The sequence below is a fragment of the Sinocyclocheilus grahami genome, unplaced genomic scaffold, assembly GCF_001515645.1.
Source record: "Sinocyclocheilus grahami isolate Dianchi unplaced genomic scaffold, SAMN03320097.WGS_v1.1 scaffold1110.1, whole genome shotgun sequence".
Lineage (NCBI taxonomy): Eukaryota > Metazoa > Chordata > Actinopteri > Cypriniformes > Cyprinidae > Sinocyclocheilus > Sinocyclocheilus grahami.
In genome coordinates this window covers 346126-357766 of record NW_015506289.1, presented here as the reverse complement: position 1 = coordinate 357766, position 11641 = coordinate 346126, and the positions used below count along the sequence as shown (strand labels likewise).

At 36.3% G+C, this 11641-nt stretch overlaps 1 protein-coding gene across 1 annotated transcript in view; it reads left to right on the top strand.

Annotated features, from left to right (window-relative positions):
* Positions 1-11641, top strand: part of LOC107566891 (cytoplasmic dynein 2 heavy chain 1-like) — a gene marked incomplete at its 5' end in the record, with an annotated part of 69802 nt that overhangs the window by 21824 nt on the left and 36337 nt on the right. The window contains 12 exons of the mRNA XM_016252453.1: positions 978-1087; positions 2771-2869; positions 5252-5375; positions 7865-8028; positions 8111-8230; positions 8315-8449; positions 8548-8691; positions 8772-8861; positions 10003-10068; positions 10246-10296; positions 10381-10458; positions 11474-11605. Coding sequence (XP_016107939.1) covers positions 978-1087; positions 2771-2869; positions 5252-5375; positions 7865-8028; positions 8111-8230; positions 8315-8449; positions 8548-8691; positions 8772-8861; positions 10003-10068; positions 10246-10296; positions 10381-10458; positions 11474-11605 — 1313 coding nt within the window. The remainder of the gene's footprint in view (positions 1-977; positions 1088-2770; positions 2870-5251; positions 5376-7864; positions 8029-8110; positions 8231-8314; positions 8450-8547; positions 8692-8771; positions 8862-10002; positions 10069-10245; positions 10297-10380; positions 10459-11473; positions 11606-11641) is intronic.

Genomic DNA, 11641 nt, shown 5'->3' with positions numbered 1-11641 from the left:
CTGGCTGCTGCTTTCATCGCGTATCTGCCTGCCGCTCCTGAAGACCAGCGGCGCAGCAGCCTCGACCACTGGATGAGCAGCTCAGGGCTACAGAGTAACACACACACACACACACACACACACACATTAATAAGTTAAAACAGTGACGAAATCAGCACACTTGTGCTGTCACATGTCAGTCAAACAGATAGTCCCGCCTCCAAACTCACGTCATTGGTCAGAAGTTGACACGTCACGCAACTCAAACTAACAGATCAATGTTTTGTGAAAATGTCACAGTGTTTCACTCTTTGGTAAGTCACAATACTGATTACTGACTTACTGTGACTCTGAACATTACACAGACACCACAAACTCGGTGAACATCCAGAAAATGACACACAACAGCTTTAACATGCAGACAGAAATCTTTGACCAATCAGGGAACAGTGTTTTTTAGTATTATTTATATTATAGTATTTATCTGTTATATATATTTCAAATATTTAGCTGTTCATTTTATATTTCCCGGTATTGTTTTAATTTTAGTTTTGTAATTTTGTTGTGATTTATTTTTTTATTTTTTTTACGTAGCTTTATTTTTATTTCAGTTTATTTTTAGTTGTTTTTGTACTATAAAGCTTAAACTTAAAAAAACTTCACCTAACTGAAATAAAATAATTTTTTCATCTGAAAATTTTATTTTATTTCACCTTTATTTCAATTACCAAAAAAAAAAAAAAAAAAAAGATTTTAAGTGTTTTTTTTTGTTTTTCGTCTAATATATTTTATTTTATTTCACTGACCCAAAAAAAAAAAAAGTATTTAATTTTAGTTTTAGTTAACAATAACAACACTGTCAGTAAACAGGAACACATGAACCAATCAATAAACACACAACATGTGACTTTGAAAACTTGTATGAGTATGTTTGCCGTGAATTTGAACTCTTCCTCTGATTGGCCGAGGCTTTAACAGCTGTGTTCTCTGATTGGCAGAGTTCGATCTGCGTCACTTCCTGTGTTCTGAGAGTGAGCAGCTGATCTGGAAGAGTGAAGGCTTGCCGTCTGACGACCTGTCGATGGAGAACGCTCTGGTCATCCTGCAGGTAACACACACACAGACCACTCTGTTCATCGGTGTTCCCAGCGTTCACTCATTCATCTGTCTGTCCTCATGCTGACATCAGATTAATGAAATCAGGTCACAGGTAAGATTACACACATGGATATTTACTTAGAAGTCTTCACTTTCCGTACTTTTCTATACTATACTATCAACTAGTCCTATCTCGGCTTTAACCCACCCAAAACCCAGAGGCCTGTTCACATCAGGAGACATCTGACAAAGAGCCACAAATTCCACATCAAAACTATGTCACACATGCATATTTGATCCATCATGCTTTTATGGCTCATATAGTCTGATGTAGTGAGAATATAGAGGAAAAACAGCTCAGTTTTATTCAGACTCAAACTGAGCAAAAATATGCAATTTGGTGCAGATGCTGATATTTATATGATGAAATTCTGCTGCTTGTGATGTAAATCAATGAGATCTTAATAACAGTATGGCAGATACTGACATAAAATGATCTAAATATCAGTCGTCGTTCTATATCTCCAATAATATGATGAGATTGAAATGCTCCAAACATATAATGCAGTGATTGAGAGCTGAAGAAATAAAGGCTCCTCAGAAGATGTGAGATGTTCTGGAGGCTTGTGAAGATCATTCCTCCGCTGAGGAACAGTGAAAGTAAAGCTTCTGGAAACAAACGCTCCTCAAAAGATCCTGAGGATCAGATTTGAGACTCTAAAACATGATTGATGGAGAATCAAGTAAAGCTGAGCTGCTTCAGTCCAGTAAGTGTTCATCTGGAGATATTACTGCAGTTATTCTGACCTTTACTTGATCAAAATCAGTCAAGATTTGACACGAGAAGCTCCAGCTGAAGCTGGACGTTTATACAAGAGCTTTTACTGGATAAAAAACTCTAAACTCTCAATCAGATGACAGAAGACATGTAGATTGCATTGCTGATCATTTAGAGGCCTTAGAAATGTGCGTATCAAATATGATACAGTAGGCTTTATTGGCTGAATCAAAAGTAAATGCACACAAGACCAGTAACATGCATTAAGAAAATAAATGGGAACATTTTTATCTTTAAAGCAAAAACAAAACATCTTGTCATATGTGGAAAGGAACTTGCTTTTTATTGATCTGTGAGTTTTTATAGCAAAACCTGACTTAAACAACGGAAAAAATGGGACTTGATTGCAAGCAGAGTTTCATTGTGTGAACAGGCCTTAAAATACAACTGTTGCCGTGAACGTCTTATTAACTACGTCTTAATTTTTGAAACATTTCCCCTTGTATAGCTGATTTTTTGGGATGCATGATCTCATCTGAACTGACTGAACCCTTTGACGTGTGTGTGAGAAGTTTATAATTAGCGTTCTTATGGAGTCTGGTTTCTATGGCGACCCACTGTGATGTTGCTAAGAGAACGAGTGAAACGAAAGAACTGGAAATAGAATCTGATGAAAGCTGTCAGGAACACGTCTGCACATAACAAATTATATTTTGCATAAAGAAATTAAGTTTAAGATTGAATGAATTCCGACATTATTTTTTATGGCAAACACATTTTCTCTCCAGTTTCTCATTGTTTGGGTTGAATATGATCTAGACATGTTCCTGATCTGGTTTTGTGGGAGGTATACTGTCACTGTTTGTGATTTATCTCATAATTAATGAATACATAATCTTCTCTTCTTTTCTCTAGAGTGCTTCTTGTCCGTTCTTGATCGATCCGTCCTCTCGTGCGACAGAGTGGTTGCGAACTCATCTGAAAGCGCATCGTCTGGAGGTCATAAACCAACAGGTAAAAACACACCGTCTGGGCTGCGTGTCAGAACTGTAATACTATATCCCACAATGCAGTGTACTCGCTATTCAATTCCAATTCAGTTTTCATTTTCCAATTTTAGTTACATTTGCAAGTTTCAATTTCAATTTCCAACTCATTTTGGCAAATATTAAGACGCTTTTTTTTTTAAACACAAAATTTGATTAATAATACAAAACAACCATTTATTTTTTAATATTTTAATCACACACACACAGACACACACACACACACACACACACACACGCACACACTCACATGCACACACTCACACTCTCTCAGACACGCATGCACGCACACACACATGCACACACTCACACACACACTCGCACTCACACACACTCGCACACACACACACACACACTCAGACACACACACACACACACACACACACACAGCAGATAGTGCTGGATTATTACTGCAGGCTTCACACTGAACCAACTGTAAAATCCCTGTAACACATTAATAGAAAAAATATATTAAAAAATTGCGTATGTTTTGTTTATATATATATATCATATCTGATTCATCAGGGCTCATATACTCATATAGTCTGATGTAGTGAGAATATAGAGGAAAAACAGCTCAGTTTTATTCAGACTCAAACTGAGCACAATTTGGTGGATGCTGATATTTGATACTCTGATGCTTGATGTAAATCAATGAGATCTTTATAACAGTACAGCAGACGCTGACATAAAATGCTATAAATATCAGCGGTCGCTCTATATCTGCAGTAATGTGTCAGTAAGATGAGAGTGAAATGCTCCAAACATATAATGCAGTGATTGAGAGCTGAAGAAATAAAGGCTCCTCAGAAGATGTGAGATGTTCTGGAGGCTTGTGAAGATCATTCCTCCGCTGAGGAACAGTGAAAGTAAAGCTTCTGGAAACAAACGCTCCTCAAAAGATCCTGAGGATCAGATTTGAGACTCTAAAACATGATTGATGGAGAATCAAGTAAAGCTGAGCTGCTTCAGTCCAGTAAGTGTTCATCTGGAGATATTACTGCAGTTATTCTGACCTTTACTTGATCAAAATCAGTCAAGATTTGACACGAGAAGCTCCAGCTGAAGCTGGACGTTTATACAAGAGCTTTTACTGGATAAAAAACTCTAAACTCTCAATCAGATGACAGAAGACATGTAGATTGCATTGCTGATCATTTAGAGGCCTTAGAAATGTGCGTATCAAATATGATACAGTAGGCTTTATTGGCTGAATCAAAAGTAAATGCACACAAGACCAGTAACATGCATTAAGAAAATAAATGGGAACATTTTTATCTTTAAAGCAAAAACAAAACATCTTGTCATATGTGGAAAGGAACTTGCTTTTTATTGATCTGTGAGTTTTTATAGCAAAACCTGACTTAAACAACGGAAAAAATGGGACTTGATTGCAAGCAGAGTTTCATTGTGTGAACAGGCCTTAAAATACAACTGTTGCCGTGAACGTCTTATTAACTACGTCTTAATTTTTGAAACATTTCCCCTTGTATAGCTGATTTTTTGGGATGCATGATCTCATCTGAACTGACTGAACCCTTTGACGTGTGTGTGAGAAGTTTATAATTAGCGTTCTTATGGAGTCTGGTTTCTATGGCGACCCACTGTGATGTTGCTAAGAGAACGAGTGAAACGAAAGAACTGGAAATAGAATCTGATGAAAGCTGTCAGGAACACGTCTGCACATAACAAATTATATTTTGCATAAAGAAATTAAGTTTAAGATTGAATGAATTCCGACATTATTTTTTATGGCAAACACATTTTCTCTCCAGTTTCTCATTGTTTGGGTTGAATATGATCTAGACATGTTCCTGACAGGTTCCTGATCTGGTTTTGTACTGTCACTGTTTGTGATTTATCTCATAATTAATGAATACATAATCTTCTCTTCTTTTCTCTAGAGTGCTTCTTGTCCGTTCTTGATCGATCCGTCCTCTCGTGCGACAGAGTGGTTGCGAACTCATCTGAAAGCGCATCGTCTGGAGGTCATAAACCAACAGGTAAAAACACACCGTCTGGGCTGCGTGTCAGAACTGTAATACTATATCCCACAATGCAGTGTACTCGCTATTCAATTCCAATTCAGTTTTCATTTTCCAATTTTAGTTACATTTGCAAGTTTCAATTTCAATTTCCAACTCATTTTGGCAAATATTAAGATGCTTTTTTTTTTAAACACAAAATTTGATTAATAATACAAAACAACCATTTATTTTTTTATATTTTAATTTGATTTTAATTGTATGTGTAATCATTTTGAACTTTTTATTTTATTTTAAGTCATGTCGTGTGAGAACCCCTGAAGCCGCTCATGTCCATGTTTATTTGATCTGGTTCTCTGTCTCAGGATGCTAACTTCATGACGGTGTTGGAGTTAGCCGTGCGCTTCGGTAAGACTTTGATCATTCAGGAGATGGACGGCGTTGAACCCGTGCTGTACCCGCTGCTGCGGCGAGATCTTATGGCACAAGGTGAGTACACTAAATCTGTATCAAATAATAACAATAATAATAGTCAGAATTTAGTGCAATAAAATGCACATTTGACAGTAAATCAGTGGCTTTGATTTGTGATGCAGATGTTAATTATTCATATTAACATCAGTTACAGTTGTGAAATGCTGACAGATTATTTATGCAGTTCACATATTTGGACATACTGTTTTCTTGAATCAGTTTTCAGATACTGAAAGTAACCTAAATTTTGCAGTCTAATTCAAATATTAATTTGCAAACGCAAAATTTCAGCACATGCATTGAATCCGATTGAGAAAGCAGTCAGATTTGGTTTACATGGCTAATATTTTGCCATTCAACAGATTATCTCCACCATCCCTTCATTTGAGTTCAGTCGGATTGATTGAGGTGTTTACATGCAGGCTTTTCAGTCATTATTAACGGATTATTAGGTTGCATATAAACATAGCCAACGATAGAAGTTCAGTCACCTCAGGGAGTTTCTGAAGGCAAACAATGCCAGATTTACACAGGAACTAAAACTGACATACATCTTGGTCCAAAAATACACTAAAAATTGTGAAATATTATTACAATTCAACTGTTTTCTATGTGAATATATAGTAAAACTGTAATTTATTTCTGTGATGCGCAGCTGTATTTTCAGCATCATTCCTCCAGTCTTCAGTGTCACAGGATCTTCAGAAATCAGTATAATATGCTGATCTGCTGCTCGAGAAACATTTCTGATTATTATCAATGTTGAGAACAGTTGTGCTGCTGAATATTTTTGTAGAAACCGTGATACATTTTATTTGTCAGGATTCATAGATGTATAGAAAGTTCAAAAGAACAGCATTTATTTGAAATTGAAATTATTTGTAACATTATAAATGTCTTTACTGGCACCTTTTATTAATTTAATGTATCCTTGCTGAATGAAAAGATTAATTACTTTAAAAAAAATCATATTGATCACAAACTTTAGAATGGGAGTGTTTGTTCTGATTGGTTGTGATTTTGTCATTTCACTATGATTTAACTTTCAGTGAGAACAGAAGAATTAATTGACGCTGGAAACGTGTCGTGTCACACATGAACGCGGAGTTAGATGCTCCTTTAGGAAACACACACACACACACACACTGCGCTTGTAGTGTGTTTATCCTCCTGTCCCAGCTGTGTGTATGAAATAAGACCCGCGAGCATCTCTGAAGCCTCCTCCATATGCTGCTGTGTGTGTGTGTGTGTGTGTGTGTGGAGCAGATACGGCTGAGTCTATCAGGGACCGGCGGGAGGCAGATAAACCAAGAGCTTTTCAGTGCTTGGATGAGGAGAGAAAGAGAGAGGGAAATTAAAGTGTGTGCTCAAACTGCTGCATTGCAGACGTACAGAAGAGATGACACACACACACACACACACACACACACACACACACACACACACACACACACACACACTCCCACTCACACAGACACACACACACACACACACACACACACACTCACAATGTTGTGTTCTGTAGCATCCAATCTGGCAACCCCACAAATCCTCCTCTTATGAAATGAGGGATTCCACACCAATCTGGGCTGCATTCATTAATGCTGTTTTCACACTGCTTCATACTCTGCTGAGTTTGGGGATTTGAGGTTTGCATAGAATCAGTGTTATTTTAGTATTATTTGTATACTGTTAGAGTATGTATTCATATTTTGAAATAGCTTTTATTTTTATATTTATAGTTTTCATATTTATTCATTATATGCTTTTGTCATTTTTTTTGCCTTATTTTTTTATTTCAGTTTTTAGTACTTTAGCTTAAACTCAGTTTCGAAACTTAAGTTTAGGTTTTTCATCTAATATTTATATTTAATTTTATTTCAATTACTTGAAAATAATTTTTAATTGTTTTAGTTTCTGTTAAAAACACTGCAGAACACACTGCATGTAATGCTGTATCCCACAATGCAGTGCACTCAACTTGTCTTGTTATTTCCAGCGAGACATGAATTGCAGTGCAATTCAAAAGCAATTTCAACTTATTTTTTTGTTCTAACATCTCGTCAACTAATTTTTCAATCCTACTATCAAATGAAGATATTTTATATTTTATTTTGTTTTAATAGAAAACTTTTGATATTTTTTATTTTAATTAATTTTAATAGAATGTCTTTACTGTCACTTTTGATCAATTTAATGTATCCTTGCTAAATAAAAATATTAATTTCTTTAAAAAAAAATAATAAAAAAATCATATTGACCCCAAACTTCAGAACGATAGTGTTCTGATTAGCTGTGATTTTTATTTTATTTTATTTTATTTTATTTTATTATTTAAATGGTAACTGGCTGCCATTCATTGAATTATTCATAGAATGCTATAAAGTCATTTGCCAATAAAATGTAGCGTACTATTTTTCAGTTAGCAGTGCTCTAGTATTTCATTCTGAACCTGATTCATTGTGCTGTTTGTGTGTGTGTGTGTGTGTGTGTGCGTGTGTCAGGGCCGCGATACGTGGTGCAGATCGGAGACAAAGTCATCGACTATAACGAGGATTTCCGTCTGTTTCTGGCGACCCGTAACCCCAGTCCCTTCATCCCTCCTGACGCCAAGTCTGTCATCACAGAGGTGAACTTCACCACCACTAGAGCAGGACTGCGAGGACAGGTAACAACCGCACACTCACTTATCATAAACCAACTGCTCTGGCCCCATAAAGCTCATCATCATCACATATGTGCGTGTTCAGCTGCTAGCATTGACCATCCAGCAGGAGAAACCAGAGCTGGAGAGCAAAAAAACCAAGCTCCTGCAACAGGAAGAGGAGAAGAAGATTCAGCTCGCTCAGTTGGAGGAGTCGTTGCTGGAGGTACCGAGGCACCAATCCCAGAATGCTCTTACTGTAGTTTACTGGAGGTTTTTTCTCCATATACTGCGTTTTGTGTGTGTGTAGACTTTAGCGACCGCTCAAGGGAATATCCTGGAGAATAAGGAGCTGATTGAGTCTCTGAACCAGACTAAAGCCAGCAGCGCTCTGATCCAGCAATCACTGACTGAATCGCACCGCCTGCAGATGTCACTCGACCAGGTGATGCTGGGAAAGAGTGCGATTATGAACAAGATAGTAGGGATGAAGGAAACAGCAGGTGGCACCAGTGTAACATCAGTCTCTCCGTGTGTCTGTAGGAAAGAGATGCGTACTTGCCTCTAGCCGAGACGGCCAGCAAGATGTACTTTGTGATCACGGATCTGTCCAAGATTAATAACATGTACAGATTCAGCCTGGCCTCGTTCCTGCGACTCTTCCACAGAGCGCTGCAGACCGAACAGGTGACGTGGAAACACACTCGTCACGCACTGACAAAATAATGAGTTACTCAGTAATAAAGCTAACTGTGTGTGTGATGCAGGAAAGTGAGAGCACCGATGTGAGGATCTCCACGCTGGAGAGCCATCTGAAGAACATGGTGTACGAGTATATATGCCGCTCACTTTTCAAGGTAACACACACTGAACCCCTCATTACATTGCCATAGAGATGCCACCGTCCACCTAAAAACACCAGCACCAATCAGAGCCCTTATGTTCCCATAGCAATGACTCTGCCCACTTAAAACCATACAGCATCAATCATCTTTTTGATGACAGGTTTTTGTAATGACCAGAGCAATGTGCTCTGAGCAAATGATTCGTTCACATGACTTGAGGCTAAATTAAATTAAATTAAATTTTTAAATACTTTAATAAATTAAAAATAATCATATGAAATTGAAAACATAAAATATAAAAAATATAAATACATTTTTATCAGATTAATAAATAAAGTTTAAAGTAATACATTTTAAATAAAATATAATAATATAGTAATATAATAATTATATTTAAAAATTACAATTATAAAATTTAAATGAAATATAAAATATAAAAATAAAAGCTCATTTTAAATATTAATAAACACTATAATACTACATAGATATTGCTAAAAGTTTTTTATAACACTACACTTTAATATTATAAAATTATTTATTTAAAAAAGGCTGTTTGGAAAGCAGTTTTTTAGGGTTGCTTCATTTGCTAGCTGGCAGAATAGTTTTGGATGTTAATTTCCTCATCATTATCCCTGCATCATTCATCATATCCTGCTTACTTTTGCCTGTGAAATTTTGCAGAGCATTGGTAAATGTGACTTTAGTCTTAGTGTCACAACATATTTTAAAGTCCAAAGTAATTTAATTCAATGCATTTATGCCACCGAAAGCTGAAGTTAATTTAAATATATATATATAAAATTTTTCTAAATGTGTAATAAATAAAATGCATGGCTATCATATGATATTTGTAAATGAAGCCAGATTGAGATCTAGCCAGATTGAGCTGTTGTTTTACGTGTTAAGGAAACCAATTTTTCCAGCACAGAACCTGCTTTTCTTTAGTGCAAAGCATGAACGAGCCTCCAGCACTGGCACTGTCTCATATTCATTCATTTATGCATTTGGCAGACGCTTGTATCCAAAGTGATTTGCATTGCATTCAAGGTACACGTTTTCTCAGTTCATGCATTCCCTGGGAATCGAAAGTGTGATCTTTGCTATGCTAGTGCTGTTCTCATCTAAAATGCTGAATTTGTGTGTGCGTTTACAGGCGGATCAGTTGATGTTTGCGCTGCACTTTGTGAAGGGAATGAACCCAGAACTGTTCCAGGAGAACGTAAGTGTGTGTGAGCGCTAAACTCTCATAACCGATCCTGAATGAATGATGACGTTTCTATTTCGGGTCGTCTACAGCTACCCCAGCGGCTCTGACAAGACAAATGTGCTGTTATTAGTCCTGCCAGTAAAGCGCAATGAAACCAAATCACTTGTGTTTGTTTGTGTTCTCATGCAGGAATGGGACGTGTTCACTGGCCTGATCGTTGGAGACATGGTTCGCAAGACAGTATGAATGTCTTCAATCTTTTCTCCATAAAATAACACACATCTCTTCTCTTCAGTTGTAGAAACTCTCTCTGTCTTTCTTCAGGACTCCCAGAAGTCTCTGCGAGAACAGTTTCCATCTTGGATTGATCAGGAGAGGCTGATAGCCGTGGCTCTGCTCAAGGTAATAAAGGCCTTATGATTTCCACAATGTGGAAAACGTGAATGGAATTACAGAATATGAATAAATCCGGAGCTGTTCTGATTGTCACTTCACCAGCATTTCACAATTTCATTTGAGAAAAGCTATCATCATATCACACACACACACAAAACTCAGGGCAGAAACTTCATGGCAACCCGCCAAAATAAAAGTTCAGTTTAACATGAGGAAATTGTGACAGAAATATATTACTATTGTGCATATATATATATATATATATATATATATATATATATATATATATATATATATATATATATATATATGATATTTTATTTAGTTTTAATTTTAACAGTAAACCTCTGTTGTGCAGAATTGTTTGCCCAAAAAAATAAATGTAATAAAAAAAAGAAAAAAAATTCCATTTGGTTACAATTTTAAATATTAATTACATTTTTTATGTGAATTTATTATATGAATTTTCGCATGAAATGTTTATAATGTGTAATTGTTATATGCCTTCATTTGATTGCCACCATTTTTGATAAAATATAAGTGTTATAATATTATGCTTTTTGATTACTAAAATGTAATTTTGCCGTTAAAAACCAGAAACAAAAATAAACAGAAAATTATGAAAATGGAATCCAGAAAATGACTATTATTTATTTATTATTTAATTTACTCTAAATTAAAGAAACAAATTTACCTTTTAATGAAAATTTTGTTTAAACGGTAAAACAGAATCCAGAAAAATGTAATCCAGAAATAAAATGGGTTTCATTGGGTCCTAGCTAATCAAACTGAGCCAGACGTTTGACTTTGTCAACTAGTCGAACCAGGGCTTTCCTGTAGCTCAAACAGTAGAGCATTACTATGGGAAGCAAGAACTGATCAAATATAAAATGTGTATCTTGAATGCAGTGCAAGTCAATTTGGATTAGAGTGTCTGCTAAATGCATGTAAATGACTATTAGCATTGGTTTTACTGTCTTTCTCTAGTATGTTGACCAGTCGGTTTTGTCTGTGTCTCCAGAGCACATTTCCAGTGCTGTATCAGTATCTCTGTCTGAACGACTCAGACCTATGGCTCACGTTCTCACACAGTTCCTGCTGCGAACAGGAAATCCCGCCCCCCATTGCCAAGAAGATCTCCCTCTTTCAGCAGGTGAGCTGTCAATCAACAGTCTGCACCAATCAGAGT